Below are 26,071 nucleotides of genomic sequence, written 5' to 3' on the forward strand. Positions count from 1 at the left end.
TGGACACACACGCTATTGATTTGTAAATTGACATTTTGGAATGTTCATGTTTTTTAATGAAATCATGTGTAGCGGCCATAAAATTTCCGAGTCCCGTGATGGGATTCGAACCACGGACCTTCTGGATCAGAGGTCGGACGCCTTGTCCACATGACCAAAGAGGTTAACCCCGTCAGCAAGCTGACAAGGTAAGGATGTCATCTGTAGGATGACTCCACGCCCTGCTACACATGCATTTTCTGAAGTCAGTATGGCAAATAAAACCATTTGAACACTTACAGGAGTCTTTTATCTTTTGCAAACCGAAATTGTTTCAGATTTGGTAAAAAAATTAACTTTGCATTAAATCTTATTCAGTGTCACAGGAACTTGTTGTTGTTCAGTATATTTAGAGGATTGATAAATGTACGTGTTCTCAAGTTGGTCTAATATGAAACCTAGGCTTGCCTTGGCATGCATTCCACGTAACGCGAGTCGCCAAGTAAAACAGCCAAGTACACGAGCGAAAGTACAGGGAACGCATTTCTCGTACATTACGTGGGGGAACGCTTAGCGTTCACTGCTGAGCATGGAGTTCTTGAATATTCAACAAAACGACGTTGTTAAACTGTGTAAGTGCCTCTTTGAATGTTGGGCATTGTTGAAATTGGACATGGTGTCTCACCGCTGGGGGTAGGGTGGGCTCGTGAAGCGAGGAGACATACTGCCCGGGCAGAAGTGGGGCGGGGATACGATGCAATGATGAAGAGTTGTAGAAAGGACACAGATAAGTGTATAGTTCTGTTTAGCTATAGTTTCTATATCGATGAACTAATAAGTCCACAGCAGAATATTGACGGGATATAGTTTTATATACGTATTTAAGAAGGTGTGTTAGTCTCTTACCTACAATGCCTATTTGGTAATCACATGAAATGGTGAAACGTCACGGGTGATGTTCCCCATTACTTTTAACTTTATATACAGACATTAATTGTTAGACATGAAAATCTTGCAAATCATACATGTATAATTTACTATTCATTAAGTAATCGCTTAAAATTGTTTGATGATACCACTCTCTAGGTGTATTTGTTTACTCTTATTTTAAGCTGATGGTGTTGCCCTCAGGTTCTTCTTGGTTAGTTTTATATCACTAAGTCATTGAAGCGGTTGGAAAATGTCTACGAACGCGCGGGTTCATCAACAGTAAATACAACCCCCCCCCCCCCCCCCCCCTTTTGACAATCCAGTATCTCTTTCTGCCTCGAGACAGGATTATGAATAAATGATACAGGAAACGAAACTTGATAAACATGTTCTCTCTTACTATACACTCAGGTGCCGACACCTTCAGCTATGCCTAACCTGAGAGACAGGGCTCCCACCAGCCGACTGACACCGCCGTGCGGGTTACTGCGCTGGCTATATTGGGGAAGGCCTTGCGCTTGCAGGCGTCATTTGTGCCTGGAGATTATTTTGGTTGCTGCGTTCTGTTCGGGCTTGAAAGGCGAGATGTATTTCCGCTGTAGAGATGGAGGCGTTGTTTTTAGTTGAGAATTAACCGTATGGTTCAGAGTTCGAATCCCAGAAGTCCTAATTATATTTCAGCAGGACATCTTCACCGAGTGTACAGTGGTGAACGTAATGATGTGTACTCAGACATGTGCAGAAATTGTCAGTCTGCAAAGATAATATCTCTGCTACAATTTCGAGGTTACCGTGACCTGGAGCTATAACCGCCAGCTACTTGATACATACATTGCCGCGTACATAATATAGGTAGAAGATATACAGAAGAGCGGACTTGATAACGACCTCTTGCTTCCGGCGTTTTTACAACAGTAGAATCACATTACCGTCACACAAGTCAAGAGACGGGTCTACATTGCACTGTTTACTTATGTGTGGACCGGTTTCTAGTCCCAGTAATGATAATGGATATTGTATATACGCCCCACTAATGAGCAAATTCCATTCTAAATCGTTCATGCTGTTCTATCCATACAGCAAGAACTTTTGAACCAAAGCTCATTTGGTTAGGGTTCAATAAAAATATAACATAAAAATCCAATTGATTAATCGTTTTTTCACCGTTTGCATTGTCTTTCGAACGACGTTTTCACCGTATAATGGTTTTGAAATAAAATATGTTTCATGAAAAAATGTTTTTGTGTATGAAATTATTACTTTTCCTATGTAGACCTATATGTGTGTTTGTGGGTATGGTGGGGTTGAGGGGAGGGGGTATGGGCCCATTAGGGTGGTGGTAGTTTGTTTTGTAAATAAGTCAAATTTATTGTAAAATTGTAACATCCAATCCATTTATGAACCTCAGTGATCGCTTTATCATCGTCTTTCAAAAACATAAAGGACTTTTCAGTAATTTGAGGCATCACACATAGCATACACTAGATACATACATTTACTCTGAGTGAGGTATCACGATGCACTGTCCAAGGTTCACCTATACAGCTCAGGTTATCTTAAATATTCATCAACTGACAAGCCTGGTATGTTGAGCTGACAGCTCACAATTGTGTTTACGTGACTCTATGATTTGTCTCTTAGTAATAGATTATATGTTGTGATGAGTCATCAATGAGTTATCTCTAAAACTGGACATACACGTCGACAGGTCAGACGGCACTGTAAATTAGTTTGTTAAATGGAATGTATAGCTCTCATTTGTACATTGCCTGTCTATCTTTATAGGTCTGGTGCTAGGGGAAAAAATACTCAAACATTCACCGGCGGCTGATCTACAGAGTATTACGCATGTCTGTGTGTTATTGCAAAGGAGTGAGTCGGTACTGCGTAGAAATAGACATGATTCACTTTCCCTGCATCAGCAACTACCCGCAACAAACATCGATTTATCTCAACAATATAATCACCGGGTTTGGCTATATGGTCGAATGTACATATATATATGTATATATATTTATACTGTGAACAGACTAAACAACGCTCGAGCATAGATATGAAAATGATTAATGAATTATAGATAAATTTAAATTTTAATCCAGCGTCAAAAATTCATTTATTTGTAAAAATTGTTTTGTCTATAATTTTCTCACAAAAGTCGAATGCGATTATACAGCCAGTACGTGTGTCTGGTTGAATGAATCGGAGATCGCAAACACGTGGTGCAGGATGACGTCACTGCCAAAAGGGTGATTCCGATATAGAGGCCCACTAAAGGGGGGAATTGTGAATTGTTCCAAGTTTTGAGTGCGTTTTCATCATTTATATATTTTCATCATTTGAAAAAAATAATTCACACTGGATCCGATCAAACGCAAGTCAGCAATATCTTTTAATGTATATCATTTGTATGAAACTAAAGGTATATATCAGAACAGTTATGTTATGGCACACACCATCAATTATATCTAAAAAAGATAATTATATTGTTATGTTGTTAGTGCATGCATGAAATACACGTGATATTGTTTTTATGCGTTAAGAATGATAACTCAAATACTTCAGTCTCAATTATTTTTTTAAAGAATACTTCAAACAATAATTACATCCAACCTCAACGAGGCCCCTGCGGCACGTGACATATCTCGCCCGGTAAACTTGTCTGAAGCGGTTTAAACGGCAGGTATAAAACTGACGTGCCCTGACAATCGTTAGCAGTTTGAACAGTTTTTCAGCAGTTACATACACGCAGTCAAAATGAGGGAAATAGTTCATGTCCAAGCTGGACAGTGTGGTAATCAGATCGGAGCAAAGTTCTGGGAGGTGATTTCAGATGAGCACGGAATCGACCCAACAGGAACATACCACGGAGATTCTGATCTGCAGTTAGAAAGAATCAACGTTTACTACAACGAAGCAACCGGCGGAAAATATGTCCCTCGTGCTATCCTCGTCGATTTGGAACCCGGCACAATGGATTCCGTTAGATCTGGACCTTTTGGACAAATTTTCCGTCCAGACAATTTTGTTTTTGGTCAAAGTGGCGCCGGTAACAACTGGGCAAAAGGACATTACACGGAGGGTGCTGAACTTGTCGACTCGGTCCTCGATGTTGTGCGAAAAGAGGCCGAAAGTTGTGACTGTTTGCAAGGTTTTCAACTGACACATTCACTAGGTGGGGGTACAGGGTCTGGAATGGGTACTTTGATAATCAGCAAAGTGAGAGAAGAATACCCAGACAGAATCATGAACACATTTTCCGTCGTGCCATCGCCAAAGGTAAGAAGTTTTCACCGTGCCAGTTTCAGCTGGTTAAAAACCAGACTTTGATAATAGATTAGGTCACGTTAACCCATGATGCATTAGAAATAATTGTCAGTTTGGCAAATCATTGACAAGTTTCATTTGATTTTATGAAAGTGTATTTCGTTCAAATTCAGCATTAGCTAATCTCTCTCTCTCTCTCTCTCTCTCTCTCTCTCTCTCTCTCTCTCTCTCTCTCTCCTGTAGCCTGGCTGCGATTATCAAGTATTTTTTAGGCCAACCGTGTATATCTTATCAGAAACAATGCCGTGGAATGGTGACGTTATGTGTTACCAATGTTTTTTTTAATTGAGTCAAGTTTCTCATGCTGCACATTTATCGAGTAATTGCCATCTTGAAACGGTTACCGCATGGTTAGGTATGTCCTGGATATCACCATAGCTGCTTGATGCAAGCTAATACTGTAAGTGAACGTTTTGAGTAGGCCTAAATTATGACCGAAAAGGAACTAATGAGAAAATGTTATCAGCTATCAGCTGATGGTTGCAACATTGTCAGTCTATAAATAGATCTAGTCTGGACAAGGCGAGCTAGTGGTTGATAGCATGATCAATGTGTTTTACCATCAGTCTAGACTTGGATGAATCATTACAGAGCTTAACCTATAGGCTACTTACATTTAGTATCAGAAGTAAAGTATATTTATGAATATATAAAATCTACAAAATAAAGCAAAATCCAAATGGCACCCAGTACAATGCTTTATTTCAGGCCTGGAGCTTTGAAAATCTAGACTTGCCAATTCATTGAAGACATGAGTTGATTTAAATTCTTATTTATTCTCAAAGGACTTGTAGACAGTCCTAATTGACCCATCTGGTCACCATTTGGGGCACTGGGGACCTAACAATAGGCTGTTATGAGTAACTTGTGACCTATATTCCACATTGACAGGCCCCATTGATATTACTCAATTTCGCCCAATGAAATTGAAAAGTGGTCTACCTTTAGAATACAGTACCACACCACTTTTCAAACACGTGATCATACCCTATGACGTAATTTGTAGTACTTTGTTGCCAGTCACACTGGCGAAACAATGCCCTGTGACGTCAGGGGTCATCGAGTGTGCATAAGCTCCTCCCAGTGATCTATCATCTCTACACGAAATGTCATTGAATACGCCAAGCGCTGTGGAGAGTTTTGAATATTTGTTTACTGAATATAGCCTGCGGTAGAGCATTTAATAGCAAGCACTTTTATTTTTTTATTTTTTTTTATTTCGTTTTTCTCGTAATTCAAGTGGCTAAAAGGGTTATAAATGGGAACTAATATACTTTTTCGGTGCATTAATTTTCATTATTATGCACAAGAATGTAGTTTGTTATTGATATTTAATTGGTGCTAAACACATCCAAATGTCGCCAGTGTTAGGGTAGGTTACCCCGAACTCTATCCTTAGCCCTTGGATCCCCTGTACGATAAATCACCCCTTTACGATCATTGGGGTTAGGAACCTGTTTAGTGGCTATTAGATTACCCTAAGTCTATCCTTAACCCTTGGATCCCCTTTACAATCAATCACCCCTTTACTATCATTAGGGTTAGGTACTCGTTTATAGATTATATAGCCACTCCTTCTTCCCACAAAAATGTCGAGTATAAAGGTTGAAATGGTCTTGTGTCGAATATTTTGGCTACTGGAAATGTCCTGGAACATTCACACAAGCCACTTTCACCGACTACTACATTTTTCAGTACTGATTCAAAAGCGAACTCACCGTTGTGTCGTCACTAGTCATGCTTATTCCTCCATCGTTCCTTACTATTATCCACATCATCCTTACAGTGTTCCCTACCACACTTTTCTGTCACCCGACGAATTATTAAATACCATATCATTCATGTGCACTCGCGAGTTCGACGTCTGACGCCGTTTTCAGTTCGCGGCATATCGGCTCATTCCTCACCACCCAGTATCTTGTAGATTACGGAATGGGACGAGTGTGCCAAATGGCATCAGGATCATTCGTAAGTGTCCGTAGACAAAGGTCACGAGACACCATGCCTACCCGTAACCTTCGTAAGTGTCCGTCACCTATTCGACCCTTTTCGTTCAGTTCCGTAACATCATAGGCATGACTAGGTAAATTTGCACTAAGTTGAACAGTGTGGACGTAGCTCACATTGTTAGTGGTCAGGCTAACAATCCGAAGGTCGCGGGTTCGCGTCCGACGGATTCTCAATGAAACTGGTTGCTTGTCTTGTGACATGTGACCTACATCAGAGATCGTCCTCACAAGAAATTGTGTTACTGTATTCTAAAGGTACTCCGAAAAGTGGGTTGAAAATATGAGTGTGACATCACTGCATTCCATGGGTTTATTTTAACATCATCAATATGTGGGTGAGGGATATCTGTTCGGAAAATAGACATTTCTGCTATCTTTTTGCTTGAAGATGTATTATATCAAACTATTTTTGGTTTCAGGTGTCCGACACAGTTGTTGAACCATACAACGCCACATTGTCAGTACATCAGCTTGTTGAGAACACAGATGAAACATACTGCATTGACAATGAAGCTCTGTATGACATCTGCTTCAGAACCCTCAAACTGACCACACCTACTTATGGTGACTTGAACCATTTGGTATCTGCAACAATGTCTGGTGTGACAACATGCCTCCGCTTCCCAGGCCAACTGAATGCAGATCTTCGCAAGCTTGCTGTCAACATGGTGCCCTTCCCTCGTCTGCATTTCTTCATGCCAGGATTCGCACCACTTACTTCAAGAGGCAGCCAACAGTACAGAGCCCTTACTGTTCCTGAGCTCACTCAGCAGATGTTCGACGCTAAGAACATGATGGCTGCCTGTGATCCACGACATGGCCGCTACCTCACAGTTGCTGCAATCTTCCGTGGCCGCATGTCCATGAAGGAGGTCGATGAACAGATGCTGAACGTCCAGAACAAGAATAGCAGCTACTTTGTAGAATGGATCCCAAACAACGTGAAGACCGCTGTCTGTGACATCCCACCACGTGGTCTCAAGATGTCTGCCACTTTCGTTGGCAACAGCACTGCCATCCAGGAGTTGTTCAAGCGCATCTCTGAGCAGTTCACAGCTATGTTCAGGAGAAAGGCTTTCCTCCATTGGTACACAGGTGAGGGAATGGATGAGATGGAGTTCACAGAGGCCGAATCCAACATGAATGACTTGGTGTCCGAGTACCAGCAGTACCAGGATGCAACTGCCGAAGAGGAGGGAGAGTTTGATGAGGAGGAGGCTGAAGAGGAGGGATAAATAACTTTGTGAGCTGACCAGTTAGCATGGTTACTAAACCTTTTGAACATTTGCTAACTGAATGCCATTTCAAACATTGTATTCTGAAAGTTTTGGTTTAAATTTGTTAAATCAATTCCATGGGCTTGTCATGATCAATACTTTTCGTTCTTATTTGAGATATTTCTGAAAACAAAATACATCAGGTAAATTCTCCTGCACTTTTGGCATATCATGTAAGATGCTTATTTTGGTATCATACCTTAAAAATCAGATCACTGTTCCTTTAGTTTGTCAAATATTGTTTTTAAATGCTTATCAGTATTCACCCTTTTCATAATATTTTCAATTTTTCTGAAAGATAGTAAGTAAACAATTGACAATAGGGCATTGTCATTTAACCTAGTCTGAAACTGATATTTTGAATTATCATTCCATAACTTTTAAAGGGTACATATTGTTATCATATTTATCACAACTGTTAAACTATTCCAACTGCTCTTCCATATAAAACGTCAATATCTGAAATATTTTCCAACTTTTACTATTTCATTTACCAAAAGATTATATGGAAATAAAAGAACAAATCTGATATTTTATTAGTTAGTTATTTTTAGTTGAACTAGTCGATTGACTGGTTGGGCTTTTTTAGTTCATGCTCTTGTCTACCAATCTGAGGACATTTGGCAGGCCATTTAGTCTAGGAGCTTGGTGAGTCCTGAAGTGAGCTTTATTACTAACTGTGCATAAACTTGCTATCCCGTGTCAGTTTGTCAAATGTTCAATCCAACTTAAATGCACCCAGAGGGATAGTGAATTTCAGGGTTAGAACTTAACTAAATCTTACTAGTCGGGGTAAAGACAAAATGCCCTTCTAATGTGGAATTGGGAAATTTGTACTAGCCGCGTGCTAGTGTTAATTTCTTACCCTGGATTTAGGAAGCATCTGCTTACCTTAAGTAGGGTTATGGATAGTCCTGGCTATTGATATAGATCTTAGAGGTTGATAATCGTGGACTAAATATCGATTAATTATTGATAAATTTTGGAGAAGTAATTTTGAGCTAATATGCTAAAGCTCAGAGCAAAAACTACATATTTGACGTCACTGATGAGAGATGACACATCTATGCATGAATTACTTTGTGGACAGTTAAGATATAACAAAATCATTTGCTTACTGTCTTTGCCAATGGACATAACAAGTCTGCTTTGGTAAATTAAAACTGTTTCATCACACTAGTTTATGTAAGATTTTAACGATGACACAATTTTCACATTGATAGTCGCAAGTTCTCTGACAAAAAACTTGTGATTCACTACATTATCGCTGGAATCTTGGTTGCCGAGTTAATGTTCAGACGCAGAGCTTTGAAAAATCAAGGCTGTGCGAGAATTGTGGTCGCGCGGTACTGGACCAACCTCTGACTTTGCAATTTAACGGACTTGTATATTATTGAATTTTTAACCCCCATGATGGAAAGTTAAATGTATAACGCGACACATTCGATGCGAAAACGTACTTGTTTTATGTGGTGAAAACAAACTTTCCGTTACCTGACGTCAAAACACGAGGGCAATGTCCACATGTACGAAGACAAAGGAACTCCGCAATTCATAACCTAAAGTACTCACGGAAATGAAAAAAAACCTGTTTTTTTCGACCCCCAGATCTTAAATAAATGCAGTTAATATACAAAATATGTAAATATTCAAACAACTAAATTAGTACTAATTGGGCCGTGGCACAAATATAGCGTATGTTTTTATGCCTTTTTACACGTAAAAGTGTGTAAAAATGTGAATAAAACAGCCTATTGTGAAACAGGGCATAACCAGGTGTAAGTAGATCAAGGTGACCTATGACACCTTGACGACAGGTGAGAACAGGTGCATAATGCCTATAGTCTGTTTCTGCTATGTCAATTTGGACATAGTTTTATTTTTGAATGTTGAAAGTGCCGACAAATTACCTCCTGTAAAGTACATTTTGTATTGTTCACTGAGATCAAACTAGCAAGTTGTTTTGTCATTTCGTATTTACAGCTACGTAACACTTCGTGTCGATTTTTAAATTGAGAAAAACAGGGGTTTTTTCATTTCCGTGAGTACTTTAGTCATAGCAATACCCAGTATCCGTCATGTCCGTGGTGAGCATCTGCTTTGGCTCAGGACAGTTATACATTCTATTTTTTTTTTGTTTATGTGTATCTACAAAGTTCCCTCACAGTTATCGATTTTAATAACCGCATCGGTTCCTTTTCTGGGACATAGAATGATTGTCATCCAAAATGTCTAGAAGACATATTTCAGATTTTGTTATAATATAAAAGAATGAACTATAAAAATCCTGAAAGTGCCCTTTGCCCAGTTGAAACCAGATACTTATCGCTTATTTCCCAATTTATAACATTTGTATAAGAAACGATGAAATTGGTAACACAAAAAATGTTTTGAAAACGAATATAGGTGTATGCCCCGTACGGGAGTCTTTTCGGAATGATGATTGGTGTTTTGACAAAGAGCAGACATCCAATGGTTTTGTAATTGAACTTCTCATGTAGCTATACGCTATTTGAATAAATAATCACATTTAGAACATTGAATTGGTAAAATGCGAAAATGGCATTGTTTTCGTTGTACACTATTTTCAGATGTCGTTAGTGATACATATGCTTGGGCTAAAATAGTTCTTAATGGCATAATATTATAGATACTTTCCCACAGAATCTAAAACTGTGACATGTATTTGTGTGTATGATGTCTTTAAGTTTTAGAAAAGTATTATGGACCTAATCTCATCTTGGTCTACACTACAGTGTACAGTCACATAGCCTGCCGTTTCAAATAACACCATGAACAGTTTAACCAGGAGAACTAGACCGATGCAAATGTCCAGTTCACAGCTGATTTCAGAAGTATCCTACACTACAGTGGGATTTCTTATGTGGTGAAGTAAAACTTTTTGTGGTTTTCGGCGACATAATGCTGATATTGGTGAGCGGTTCTCTGTAGAGTGTCTCAGTGAAATTGGTATTTGTCTGGTCGATTACAGGCAGCCACATGCTCTTGCTGTGCAAGTGCAGTAATCCTGAATGTAATGTTAAACTCCCTCTTTGTCACTTAACACAAAAATGAAATAATGTTATACTGATGTCATACTGTCCTCTCACAAAACACATTCTCTTTACTATACAGATACATATTTCACTACTTACAACATTCAGCTCACTTAAAATGTACCTCATAAGCAAGTGCCTTGCATTTAAACATTTCACAGGTTTTGTGAAGTGTACACAGCATAAACACTCAAGAGGTTCTGGAGGATTCACAGACCCCGCAAATACCCTCTCGCTGCAACTTTATAGCAGGCTCCTTCATGAAAAGAAAAATCACATGCCCCAGTTGTTCCATTTGTGTCTCCTGGCTTGTTGGATTGGGTCCAGTAAATCTTTTATGCCTTGGTTGGCGTTCACGACACCAAAATGAAAATATGTCATTTTATTTCTGAGCAATCTGACCCTTGCCACTATATTTTCATACCATCTTCTCCCATCATCTGCATGGACGATTGGTCCTGTGACCCATAAGTACCCACTATCCATGTATAGCTGAATCTCTGTGGCTGCTTTCAGAGTTTAGGTGGTCACACCTTTCCGTCTTCACTTACATGAACCCTCATGGATTTTGACCTCTTTCAGTACTGGATGTGGAAAGTCTCCTGATGGGAGGCTGGTCAGGTGTGTCATCATATGTCCATGAAGGGCTCATTTCTGATTTGGAATATGTGACCAAAAGCATTTTTTACTCTCTAGGTCTCGATCTTTGGTATTTATGATGTACTTCAAAGATGTAATGTACCTGAAAAATGTGTTTTGGATTTATTTTGGTTCATGTGAGGCTTCAAAGGATAAATTGTTTGATAGGCATTACTTAGAAGTTGACGGATGACAAGATAGACACAATTTGTTTTGATAACAACTTCTTTAATACTGGGGAAAAAAAGTGGCGTTTCGGTATAGATCCTTATACCATTGTCAAGCAGGACTGAATGAGGGACATAGTACAGAATATATATAGTAGGTGGAGGGTTAACAGTAGAGGATTAACAGTGACAACAACTGCATACAAAACCGGTGATTGATTTTGAGCAGTGTTTCATGCCATTAGAGTATGATGATGTACCATGATCTTAGTATTATGCATGGAGTTTTCTCCCCTAGGTGCCAGGATTTGTTGGTTATTGGTACCTTGGTTTGTCATCATCATCAGTTAATTAGTAATTAGCTAACTGACTAGTTTAGATGGGTAACTGACAGTAGTCCAGAAGGGGAAACTGACATTAGTCCAGATGAGTGACTGATAGTAGTCCAGGTTGGTGACTGACAGTAGTCCAGATGGGTGACTGACAGTAGTCCCAATGGGTAACTGACAGTAGTCCAGATAGGTAACTGACAGTAGTCCAGATGGGTGACCGACAGTAGTCCAGATGGGAAAATGAGAGTAGTCCAGATGGGTAACTGAGAGTAGTCCAGATGGGTAACTGACTGTAGTCCAGATGGGTGACTGACTAGTCCAGATGGGTGACTGACTGTAGTCCAGATGGGTGACTTACAGTAGTCGATGGTTGGTGACTGACAGTAGTCCAAAATTGGTAACCGACAGTAGCACAGATGGGAAACAGACAGTAGCACAGAATGGAAATTGACAGTAGCACAGATGGGAAACTGACAAGTCCAGATGGGGAACTGACAGTAGCACAGATGGGTGACTGTCTGTAGTCCAGATGGTAAAACCGACTGTAGCACAGATGGGAAACTGACAGTAGCACAGATGGGAAAGTGACAGTAGTCCAGATGGGAAACTGACTGTAGTCCAGATGGGAAACTGACAGTAGTCCAGATGGGTGACCGACAGTAGTGCAAATGGGTAATCGACAGTAGCACAGATGGGAAACTGACTGTAGCCCAGATGGGGAAACTGACAGTAGTTGATGGTTGGTGACTTACAGTAGCACAGATGGGTAACTGACTGTAGTCCAGATGGGAAACTGACAGTAGCACAGATGGGAAACTGACAGTAGCACAGATGGGAAACTGACAGTAGCACAGATGGGAAACTGACTGTAGTCCAGATGGGAAACTGACAGTCCAGATGGGTGACCGACAGTAGTCCAAATGGGTAATCGACAGTAGCACAGATGGGAAACTGAGAGTAGTCCAGATGGGTAACTGACTGTAGTCCAGATGGGTGCCTTACTGTAGTCCAGATGGGGAAACTGACAGTAGTCGATGGTTGGTGACTGACAGTAGCACAGATGGGTAACTGACTGTAGTCCAAATGGGAAACTGACAGTGGCACAGATGGGAAACTGACAGTAGCACAGATGGGAAACTGACAGTAGTCCAGATGGGAAACTGACAGTAGTCCAGATGGGTAACTGACAGTAGTCCAGATGGGGAAGTGACAATAGCACAGATGGGTGACTGTCTAGTCCAGATGGGACACTGACTGTAGTCCAGATGGGAAACTGACAGTAGCACAGATGGGAAACTGACAGTAGCACAGATGGGTAACTGGTTGTAGTCCAGATGGGGAAACTGACAGTAGTCCAGATTGGTAACTGACAGTAGCACAGATGGGGGTAACTGACAGTATTCCAGATTGGTGACTGACAGTAGTCCAGGTTAGTGACTGTCAGTAGAACAGATGGGTAACTGACTGTAGTCCTGATGGGTAACTGACTGTAGTCCAGATCGGGAAACTGACAGTAGTCCAGATTGGAAACAGAGTCGTCCAAATAGGCAACTGACAGTAGCACAGATGGGTGACTGACAGTAGTCCAGATGGGAAACTGACAGTAGCACAGATGAGTAACTGACAGTAGTCCAGATGGGAAACTGACAGTAGTCCAGATGGGGAAACTGACAGTAGTCCAGATGGGGAAACTGACAGTAGTCCAGATGGGGAAACTGACAGTAGCACAGATGGGTAACTGACTGTAGCACAGATGGGTAACTGACTGTAGCACAGATGAGTAACTGACTAGTTTAGATAGGTAACTGACTGTAGTCCAGATGGGAAACTGACAGTAGTCCAGATTGGAAACTGACAGTAGTCCAGATAGGAAACTGACAGTAGTCCAGATGGGTAACTGACTGTAGTCCAGATGGGAAAGTGACAGTAGTCCAGATCGGAAAGTGACAGTAGTCCAGATGGGGAAACTGACAGTAGCACAGATGGGTAACTGACTGTAGCACAGATGGGTAACTGACTGTAGTCCAGATGGGTGACTTCCAGTAGTCCAGATGGGTGACTGACAGTAGGTCAGATGGGTAACTGTCAGTAGCACAGATGGGTGACTTACAGTAGTCCAAATGGGTAACTGACAGTAGCACAGATGGGTAACTGACAGTAGTCCAGATGGGTAAATGACTGTAGTCCAGATGGGTGACTTCCAGTAGTCCAGATGGGAGACTGACAGTAGGTCAGATGGGTAACTGTCAGTAGCACAGACGGGTGACTTACAGTAATCCAAATGGGTAACTGACAGAAGCACATTTGGGAAACTGACAGTAGTCCAGATTGGAAGCTGACAGTAGACCAGATTGGTGACTGAGAGTCGTCCAGGTTAGTGACTGTCAGTAGTCCAGATGGGAAACTGACAGTAGCTTAGATGGGTAACTGGCTGTAGTTCAGATGGGGAAACTGACAGTAGTCCAGATAGGTAACTGACAGTATTAGAGATGGGTAACTGACAGTATTCCAGATTGGTGACTGAGAGTAGTCCAGATTGGTCACTGACAGAAGTCCAGATGGGGAAACTGACAGTAGTCCAAATGGGTAACCTACAGTAGCACAGATAGGTAACTGACTGTAGTCCAAATGGGTAACTGACTGTAGTCCAGATGGGGAAACTGTCAGTAGTCCAGATGGGAAACAGAGAGTAGTCCAGATGGGAAACTGAGAGTAGTCCAGATGGAAAACTGACAGTAGTCCAGATGGGTATGTAAGAGTAGTCCAGATGGGAAACTGACAGTCCACATGGGTGACCGACAGTAGTCCAGATGGTTAACTGACTGTAGTCCAGATAGGTAAATGACTGTAGTCCAGATAGGTAACGGACAGTAGTCCAGATAAGTAACGGACAGTAGTCCAGATAGGTAACTGACTGTAGTCCAGATAGGTAACAGACAGTAGTCCAGATGGGTAACTGAGAGTAGTACAGATGGGTAACTGAGAGTAGTCCAGATGGGTAACTGACAGTAGTCCAGATGGGTAACTGAGAGTAGTACAGATGGGTAACTGAGAGTAGTACAGATGAGTAACTGACAGTAGTCCAGATGAGTAACTGACAGTAGTCCAGATGGGTAACTGACAGTAGTCCAGATGGTTAACTGACTGTAGTCCAGATGAGTAACTGACAGTAGTCCAGATGGGTAACTGAGAGTAGTACAGATGGGTAACTGAGAGTAGTCCAGATGGTTAACTGACTGTAGTCCAGATGAGTAACTGACAGTAGTCCAGATGGGTAACTGAGAGTAGTCCAGATGGGTAACTGACAGTAGTCCAGATGGTTAACTGACAGTAGTCCAGATGAGTAACTGACAGTAGTCCAGATGGGTAACTGAGAGTAGTACAGATGGGTAACTGAGAGTAGTACAGATGGTTAACTGACTGTAGTCCAGATGAGTAACTGACTGTAGTCCAGATGGGTAACTGACAGTAGTCCAGATGGGTAACTGAGAGTAGTACAGATGAGTAACTGACTGTAGTCCAGATGAGTAACTGACAGTAGTCCAGATGGGTAACTGACAGTAGTCCAGATGGTTAACTGACTGTAGTCCAGATGGGTAACTGAGAGTAGTACAGATGGGTAACTGACATTATTCCAGATGGGTGACTAACAGTAGTCCCGATTGGAAACTGGCAGTAGGTCAGATGGGTAACTGTCTAGTCCGAAGGGGAAACTGACAGTAGTCCAGATGGGTAACTGTCTGTAGTCCAAATGGGTAACCGACAGTAGTCCAGATGGGTAACCGACAGTATTCCAGATGGGTGACTAACAGTAGTCCAGATGGGTGACTAACGGTAGTCTAGATGGGTGCCATTGATCGCAGCTCCCATACTTTAACATAGGCTAATGATTATCATTTACAATGGACCATAGGGGCGGATCAATGATTTTTGGTGTGGGTCGGGGTAGGGGGTGTTACAGTAGGAGTTTAAGCATTTAATCTTTGTGGATGAATTCCTGTGTATGTGATACACTACTCATATGTGCTAAAAGCGGCGTAAAACCAAACTCACTCACTCACACTGGGGCTGATTTACGATTATTATTTGCATACAGTTAAACACTGTTGTGTCGAACTTTCGTTTGGCTCGAGGTAAACGCTTTGTCCCTGCATATTCCTTCTTTATTTTATCATTCTATCATTTTCGGTTTTGTCGCACTCGAAGTAATTACGTAGGTCCATTCAACTTGGACACAAGGGTGTTTGATTTTATGCCAAGGATGGGTGTTTTACTTCAGACAAGGAGATATATAGGCTATAGGCTACGAAGGGTGAGACCTTCCTTTTTTCGGGTGACTGGTTGTCCAGGGCTTACATAGCCAAGGTCACCAGACATGGATTAAGTCATAAACATAATCAATAGTAATAATAAAGAATGACATTGTTGCACAGCTCATATACAATGTACTATACAATAGAGTGAGTGAGTGAGTTGGGTTTAATGTCGCTTTGTACACACAATACATTAGTGATGAGGATAAGAATAATGTCATTAATGGCAATTGATTTAATCTTGACGTACAGATGTAATGGCTGAATCTTAATTAACCTTCATAACTCAATGTTAATTCACACCCGTGAAGATCCAGGGTAGAATAGGTCTTCAGCAACCCATGCTTGCTGTAAAAGGCGACTATGCTTGTCGTAAAAGGCGACTAACGGGATCGGGTGGTCAGGCTCGCTGACTTGGTTGATGCATGTCATCGATCCCAATGGCGTGGACCTATGCTCATGCTATCAATCACTGGGTTGTCTGGTCCTCGATTATTTACAGACCGCCGTCATATAGCTGGAATATTGTTGAGTGCGGCGTTAAACAACAAACCAACCAACCAATGTTAATTCAGAAAAAAGGTTTTCATGAATAGATTGTCTAACACTGCACTTTGCTATATTCCTGCTGTATGACAGGGCCTGTACACACTGCATATAATCAGGTCTGGACGAGACAATCCAGTGATCGATTTTGTGAGCAAAGATCCACACTGTAGGGGGATGATGGCACACATTCAACCAAGTAACTGAATCTCACCTCAACATCCATTTGGTCACCTCTAAAGAGCATCATTGGTTACTGACCTGTAAATATCCGGATCGCAATAGGCCTTCTAGCAACCCAACTTGCATTAAGAGGCGATTAACAGGATCGGGTGATCAGGCTCACTGACTTGGTTGATGAATGTCATCGTATCCCAATTGCGTAGATCGATGCTCATGATGTCAATCACTGGATTGTCTGGTCCAGACTCGATTACTTACAAAACCCTGCCAAATAGCTGGAACATTGCTGAGTACGGTGAAAAACAACAAGCAAGCAAACAAACAAACTACCCACATACTCCCCGTGCTGTGTGCATTACAGCTTCAGGCAGACTTTATGTGGTCGGCTTTACCTGTACAGACGAACATGGACTTCACTGGGAATTCTCAGGTTTTGGCGTATTTACATGCGAAATAATGTCAGAGGTTTTCAGTTGTTTTGCCGGACTGCCAATAGACAATTTGTTGTTCGTTGTTAGGATTGATTGTTTATCAGGAACGTCCGTATTGACAAACACCCAGGACAAACAAACATCGGCCAAGGAATGCAGCACCGTCGTGTGATAAAAACATGCAAATGTGTGCAATTCCCGTCCTCTGAGGCTGAAATAAGGCTGCTTCCAATTACGCTGTTGTCCACGCTTTGTGAGAATTAGGATAAACAATCTCGCTATCCAACAGCTTAGGCAAATACGACAGACAAATATAGTTAAAGAATGAACGGAAATATTTCTAATTTTCATTTGAGCATTGAACAAAGCCGTTTAATTACACATATACTCAACAACAAACGTTCCTGTGACACCAATGTTTTAGCGTATTTTTTTAAACAAGTAAAGTTTGGTTTTCAATATTGTAGTACATGTATGGAATCAAGTCACAAAAACGCAACTGCTACAGAAAACCATGCATTCCATGCAAAAGTTGACTTTTATGCAAGCCCCATGCATTTCACTACCCAAGAATGGATATAAAAAACATGTGCTTTAACGGGAATCCATATGCAACCACTCAGAAAAACAACACAATTACGCAATTATTCCACATTACGAAATGTCACGCCTGTCCGAAAATGAGCGTCCTTGAGCCATTGGTATGCGTGAAGCAGAATCGAGTCAACGTGATGTTGCTAGACAATTTAACGTCCACAGAAACACCATTTGGTGTTTATGGCAACGTTGACAACAGACGAATGCAGTCAGAGACTATCCTCGGAGTGGCAGGTCACGCGTAACCAATAATCGACAAGACAACTGGATTCGAACAACACACCTACGAAATCGATTCCAGTCAGCAACAAATATCTTCACGAACCGTACGTCGCCGCCTCAGATGTGCAGGGATTGTCGCCAGAAGACCCGCCAGACGTCCCATTTTGACAGGAAACCACTGTCAAGCACGTCTACAGTGGTGCAGACAGCGTCTACGCTGGACGGCCATGCAGTGGGGACAAGGTCTATTCACTGACGAGTCTCGTTTTCACCTCAGCCACAGCGATGCACGGATTCGAGTGTACCGACGTCCAGGTGAACGTTACGTCAATCATTGTGTCATGGAAGAAGATCGGTTCGGGGGCGGCAGTGTTATGGTATGGGGTGGGATTACAGCAAGACAGAGGACCCGTTTGATAGTGGTAGAGGAAATCTAAATGGACAGCCCTACCGCGACGAGATCATCGGTCCTGTTATTTTACCTTTCTTGCGTCGTTATGGCATTACCTTTCAACGTGACAACGCCTGGCCTCATATTGCTCGATTTGTTCAGGATTCTCTTCAACAAAACAACGTGAATGTCATCCCCTGGCCAACTCGCTCCCCTGATCTCTCGCCAATCGAGCACATGTGGGATGAGATGGATCGGCGCCTTCGACGTCAACCACGTGTTCCACAGACACTCCAGGAACTTCGAAACATGCTCCAGCAGATATGGACAGATATCCCACAGGACTTTGTGCGACACCTGGTCCATTCCATGAGACGAAGATGTGTTGCTTGCATTTCAACCAGAGGTGGACACACACGCTATTGATTTGTAAATTGACATTTTGGCATGTTCATGTTTTTTTTAATGAAATCACGCATTTTCTGAAGTCAGTATGGCAAATTAAACCATTTGAACACTTACAGGAGTCTTTTATCTTTTGCAAACCGAAATTGTTTCAGATTTGATAAAAAAAACATAACGTTGCATTAAATCTTATTCAATGTCACAGGAACTTTTGTTGTTCAGTATAGTTGTATTGTGATGGTTCCGAGACTGTGGAAGACAATTACCTTAATTCTCTCAGCTAAAGTTGCCAGACAGTCAAAATGAAGAACGTGTAACCCGAATCAGCATGAAGTTATTATTTTGTCGATGTATGAATCTTACTAGTTTTACGATTTGTCAAATTCATTGTTAATTACACACGTATTCTGTCTCTTAAAACGATAGATAGGAATGTAATAATCTCTTTGTAAAAGCTACCCTTTATTTGAAGTGAAAAAGCAATCTCTTCTATTTGGTGTGTGTGTGTGTGTTGATGGGTTGGGGGTTGTGTGTGTGTGTGTGTGTCAAGTGGTGAACGCCTTTCCCTCCACGTGAAGCTTTCACTCACTTCTCATTTTCCCAGCTGGAACCACTACGTTTCATTAAATGCCATCGCGATGGCTATGTAGGGAAAAGATCATGTCTTTCAAAGTGACCTTGTATGTTACTAAATACAGTCATACGATTAGGAAATTTCGCTGGGGAGAAATGTGTTCATAATAAATGAAAGAAAACTGTTTTGAAACGCCACATTGTGTGTTATTTATATATCCACCAGTAATTAATCACGCCAGGAACATATAGATTCCACTGAGTGATATGATCCACCGTATCACGTAGCGTGTTATTTGAACACAGGATATATTTCACCTGACATTCGTGTCATGGCCATTCTGAAATACAAGAGATAAAGTTCAGAAGTTGTTTGAAACGACGTTATGCAATTCTGTCTATTGCAGCCTATTATGGTCCAGATGCTGGATGAAGGTTGGCAGTTTCCGAACCTTGAATCGTTGCCCTGGAAGCAGCCCTGGAAGCAGCCCTGGAAGCAGCCCTGGAAGCAGCCCTGAAACCGTAGTGAAACATCACCTTTGACTTGGAATCCTTTGACACTGGTCAGTCAATGACAAGCACACATCACCTTTGACTTGGAATCCTTTGACACTGGTCAATCAATGACAAGCACACATCACCTTTGACTTGGAATCCTTTGACACTGGTCAGTCAATGACTAGCACACATCACCTTTGACTTGGAATCCTTTGACACTGGTCAATCAATGACAAGCACACATCACCTTTGACTTGGAATCCTTTGAGACAGGTCAGTCAATGACAAGCACACATCTTTCGCTGAACATGTATATATAAAGTACCATGCGCCATTTAACAAAATCAGCCATTCAGGTAACAGTATTTTCATAGTTATAATTTCAACAGGCATATAATGGGTTAATGGCTTTGAACATAACCATAAGATTTCGCATAAATTGAACACATGGTAGGTAAAAACGTGTACATTTATATTACTCTAGTAAACATAAACCTACCTTGCTGCGTCAAAACTCCGGGCCGGGAACTATGTCAAACTATTTTGACGCATTAGACATCCGTCCTAATTAAAGCTGTTTATCAAACAATGCTTTTGACAATGTGTTTGGTTTACACATCCAAATTTTGTTTGTCAGACATGACCTTTGTCACGTATTTGACGAAATCCAATCAAATAGAAAAATAATTTAATTACGTTTACGAAGCATTTATATTTTGGGCACTCATTATACAAATAATGCATGCTGCCTTGCTCTACAGGGTTAGAAGCTAACAGTTTTTGTCCACTAGTTCTTATAATGATAACATATAGCAAAACCCTTAAAATGGACCAATTTCTACTAGTCCTTATGATACCTTTACTATTGGGCAGTTTGGAAAGGACTACAGGACAAGTGCCAATTTCTAACGCTGCTCTAGCAGACCTTGAAAACATATGAAAGCTGTGACATCACAATGTTACACCGTCAACATTTTGAAACATTGTTTACAACTTTTGTAATGAGCGAATGTCATTCGCAGTGCATTTGCCATTAGACTTGAGAAGAAAATGCGAGATATGTACTGATTAAAGTTTATTATGATAATTATTGATTGAAAATTACTTTGAACCCTCAGAGATTGGAGCGGATAGTCTCACGGTTTGGGCAACTGACCTTGGCCATTGGTGACCTATACATTTGTACTTAGATTACCATAAACTAAATCATGTTATCGAGGTGACGAAAGTTTTTACGATTATTTATAAATGTTTCGGTGTTTTGCCTTCCCTGGCTGGGAATCTATGCCAGACACATTTCCAAGTAAATATGGGATGTGTATCAAGGTATATCAACTCGGGTAAAAGCAGGTCTCTCTATTGCTTGTTTTCCTGACTTGTCTTCCTGGTCATCGTACGACGTTAGACATTGCTCACAATACTAACCAATGATTGGTCGACCCGACTCGATTATATACAAACCGCCGTGATATAGCTGGGAGACTTCTGACTGAGCTGTTCGACAACAAACAAAGAGACATTAAGTAAGAAGAAATCCGTAATGCACGTAGTTAGTCGATGGTTGCGGTGGCAGTAAAATTCAGACAAACATATGACACATTCGTGTTAAGTGTAACTAGCACTGCACATCGGGTGTTAATACAGACATTAATGAGCACACGATATCGACCACCTCAAACATGACCACATTGTTACCATTAGAAAAACTATGGTTACCGTGTTATCAATCTTTATGGTCTTTCAAGTAACAAAGTGAACCTGTCCCTGAGAACCCGCCGCTCCAACATATACCACATGCTTGATAAAACAGGGCGCGAATGACCGCCACGGTCGCGTAAGAGGGGACGTATGTTTTGACAAATAGAATGTACGTGTAAATAACCATGGTCACGAATGTTTTCATTTCGCCAAGTAGTGTACTTTAAATGCAGAAACAAATCCAGTTTTATACAGTATATGATTGTGTGTTGAATCAAGTCGTCATGTACGGACAGAATCAATTACCAGAACAACAGGAGCGTTATCCCGTCGCCAGAACGAGACGCCCAACTATCTGACACGATGTGATCCGGTGACCGGGGGCCATCAGACCTGACATTGGGTCCTCTTCCGGCTTCAGGACAGGGTCGTCGTGTATCAGTAGCTTTCCTTGTCCGACGATTGTTTAATGTGTAATCCTAGTCGTTTACAGCATCGGACTGTATAAATATAGCCAACTAAATCGTTCCGACACTGACTGTCCACGTGATATTTGTATGTCGCTACACAGCTTTAGGCATTGCTTGGAAAATGTGTTCAATACAACATTTTTATAGTTGTACACCACTGGTTTAATGTTTAAACCGACACGTGCGAAGATACTGGTAGAAGACTGCGTGATGGCAGCAACGGGAGACGTTCGGTGTAGCAGCTGGGTAGGCACGTGCTCTGTGGCATTAGGTCTATTAGGTTTTATCAGGCACTTGGAGCAGCATGGCAAGAAGATGGTGAAGATGAGGCTAGTCTTCCCTTCATGACTGCATGGGGAGATGGTGAAGATGATGGTAAACCACTATTGCAACTACCACCACCACATCCAATACTGCAACTACCACCACCACCGTCATTACTGCAACTACCACCACCACCACCACCACCACTACCACTACTGCAACCACCACCACTAGCACACTGCAACTGCTACCACCACCACCACCACCACCATGACCACTGCTGCAACTACCACCAGCAACACCACAACTGCAACTACCACCACTACCACTACTGCAACTACCACCATGACCACTACCACCACCACTACTGCAACTACCACCACTACCACTACTGCAACTACCACCACTACCACTACTGCAACAACCACCATGACCACTACTGCTGCAACTACCACCATGGCAACTACTGCAACTACCACGACAACTACTGCAACTACCACCACTACCACTACTGCAACTGCCACCATGACCACTACTGCAACTACCACCACTACCACTGCTGCAACTACCACCATGACCACTGCTGCAACTACCACCATGACCACTACTGCAACTACCACCATGACTACTTCTGCAACTACCACCACTACCACTGCTGCAACTACCACCATGACCACTACTGCAACTACCACCATGACCACTACTGCAACTACCACCATGACCACTACTGCAACTACCACCACTACCGCTACTGCAACTACCACCATGACCACTACTGCAACTACCACCACTACCGCTACTGCAACTACCACCATGACCACTACTGCAACTACCACCTCAACCACTACTGCAACTACCACCATGACCACTACTGCAACTACCACCATGACTACTTCTGCAACTACCACCACTACCACTGCTGAAACTACCACCATGACCACTACTGCAACTACCACCGTGACCACTACTGCAACTACCACCACTACCGCTACTGCAACTACCACCATGACCACCATGACAACTACCACGACTACCGCTACTGCAACTACCACCATGACCACTACTGCAACTACCACCACTACCGCTACTGCAACTACCACCATGACAACTACTGCAACTACCACCATGACCACTACCGCAACTACAACCATGACCACTACTGCAACTACCACCATGACAACTACCACCACTACCGCTACTGCAACTACCACCATGACCACTACTGCAACTACCACCTCAACCACTACTGCAACTACCACCATGACCACTACTGCAACTACCACCTCAACCACTACTGCAACTACCACCATGACCAGTACTGCAACTACCACCATGACCACTACTGCAACTACCAACATGACAACTACCACCACTACCGCTACTGCAACTACCACCATGACAACTACCACCGCTACCGCTACTGCAACTACCACCATGACCAATACTGCAACTACCACCTCAACCACTACTGCAACTACCACCATGACAACTACCACGACTACCGCTACTGCAACTACCACCATGACCACTACTGCAACTACCACCATGACCACTACTGCAACTACCACCACTACCGCTACTGCAACTACCACCATGACCACCATGACAACTACCACGACTACCGCTACTGCATCTACCACCATGACCACTACTGCAACTACCACCACTACCGCTACTGCAACTACCACCATGACCACTACTGCAACTACCACCATGACCACTACCGCAACTACAACCATGACCACTACCACAACTACCACCATGACCACTACCGCAACTACAACCATGACCACTACTGCAACTATCACCATGGCCACCACTGCAACTACCTCCACTGCAACTACCATCATGACCACTATTGCAACTACCACCATGGCCACATCTTCCCGAGGCAAGAGAGTTAACTGACTATAAAAGTCCAGTTTCCACCCATACCATGCTAGAATTCCTGGGCTCGATCGTAGCGCCACCAGTGGCTATTACGAGTTGTGTCCCTTCTGTGCCTCTCCTATGGACCAATCAGATTCCACCTCTCGTATCACTTGCATTTGCTTCAAACAAAACGGCGGCGCCCAGTCAAGACGATCTGATCGATAATCAAGATCTATATATTGTGATAAAACGAGTCTTACATCGCGAAGTGCGTCAAATAAAGTGAGCACCTTGATTAAAATCATGAAAAGATTTAGAAAATATCTGTTGACAACGAGTTAGCGGTGCACATGTTTTGCAAATCCTGCAATCGACCGAAATCTGCATGACTGACTATACGAACCGGATTTCGATTTCGGAGCACAACTTTGATTGGACTATGCATAGACTAGTTAGTCCAGCCAAAATGTAACTCTATAATACCAGCCTAGTTCGGCAAGGGTGGAAACTGGACTTTTATAGTCAGTTAACTCACTTGCCTCGGGAAGATGACATGACCACTACTGCAACTGTAACTATAACCCCCTACTGTAACTACCACTACTGCAACTACCACCATGGCGACTACTGTTACTACCACCATGACCACTACTGCAACTACCACAATAGCAACAACTGCAACTGCAACTATAACACCTACTGTAACTACTACTATAACCACAACTGCTTGTGTTGCTTGCAATAATAATACCACCACGTCAACTATACTGCTAGTATTGCAACTTTTCTCGAAATTCAAACAAGGAATAAGTCTACGATCAATATGGTCCATGCACACATGTTGCCAGTGATCAATTCAGTTCTCTTCCTTTACAAAGCAGCTCAATTTACAAGCCTTTGTTGTTGGAAAAGTTGTAACAGCAGTGTTCGTTAGTCACGATCTCATTGTCGCGCCATAGATTTCCGAATAACCTGTGGATTGTACGCGCGTGAACTTGACACTATCCGTCTCATATTGGAGAATCTGGCACATATTTAACTGCCTCTACCTCAAAACTGGCCTGGTTTTATTGAATTATATTTGTCCTACTCATGCACTTTCAAGAAAATTAAGGAGCTGTCGAGTAGCCTATAGTTGTTAAAGCGTTCGCTCGTCACGCCGAAGACCAGGGTTCGATTCCCGACATGGGTACAATGTGTGAAGCCCATTTCTGGTGTCCCCCGCCGTGATATTCCTGGAATATTGCTAAAAGCAGCGTAAACCCTTACTCACTCAAGAAAATTGATAGCTTGCTATGTGACCTGAGTGGAAATGAGACAAGAGGAAATATAAAAACAATATATATTCAGTGCCAAAAAGTAGGGGATAGTGGGAATCAAGACATATCTTCTGATCTATAAGGTATTGACAAATGGAAATATTATGATCATATCTGCTGGGAAGTTTGTTTGTTGTTTAACGCCGCACTTAACAATATTCCAGCTATATTACGGCGGTCTGTAAATAATTGAGTCTGGACCCCACAATCCAGTGATTGACATCATAAGCATCGGTCCACGCAATTGGGATACGATGGCATGCATCAACCAAGTCAGCGAGCCTGACCATCCGATCCCGTTAGTCGCCTCATACGACAAGAACAGTCGCCCTTTGGGTTGCTGAAGACCTATTCTACCCCTGATCTTCACGGGTCGATCAGATGTAATGGATTCTAAGGGTTGGTGTGATGAGATCGTGGTGCTCTAGCTTGCTAAAGAGGTCGGGGGTACAAAATGTGCGAAATGTGCATTTTGCAGCCCACGTCACTAATATCTCGTAAAACCCCCTCTGTTAGCCAGACATGCACGATTTCTTCGAGGTATGCCTCTAATAAGTCGACCAATGTCAGCTTGAC

General features: G+C 42.1%; 2 protein-coding genes across 2 annotated transcripts; both read left to right on the top strand.

The window, feature by feature from the left end:
• The first annotated feature begins 3,573 nt into the window (after positions 1-3,573).
• On the top strand, positions 3,574-8,048 carry LOC139473528 (tubulin beta-4B chain-like). The gene is made up of 2 exons (XM_071256148.1): positions 3,574-4,185; positions 6,662-8,048. Exons 1-2 carry the CDS (start codon positions 3,664-3,666, stop codon positions 7,475-7,477), a joined length of 1,338 nt encoding a protein of 445 aa, XP_071112249.1. The 5' UTR covers positions 3,574-3,663; the 3' UTR covers positions 7,478-8,048.
• A 14,336-nt stretch (positions 8,049-22,384) lies between these two features.
• LOC139473421 (sex-determining region Y protein-like) lies at positions 22,385-23,227 on the top strand. The gene has a single exon (XM_071255990.1). The coding sequence runs from the start codon at positions 22,385-22,387 to the stop codon at positions 23,225-23,227; it is 843 nt and encodes a 280-aa protein (XP_071112091.1).
• The last annotated feature ends 2,844 nt before the right edge of the window (positions 23,228-26,071 follow it).

This window comes from Haliotis cracherodii, unplaced genomic scaffold (genome assembly GCF_022045235.1).
Source record: "Haliotis cracherodii isolate W230 unplaced genomic scaffold, xgHalCrac1.p SCAF_29, whole genome shotgun sequence".
NCBI classification, from domain to species: Eukaryota; Metazoa; Mollusca; class Gastropoda; order Lepetellida; family Haliotidae; genus Haliotis; species Haliotis cracherodii.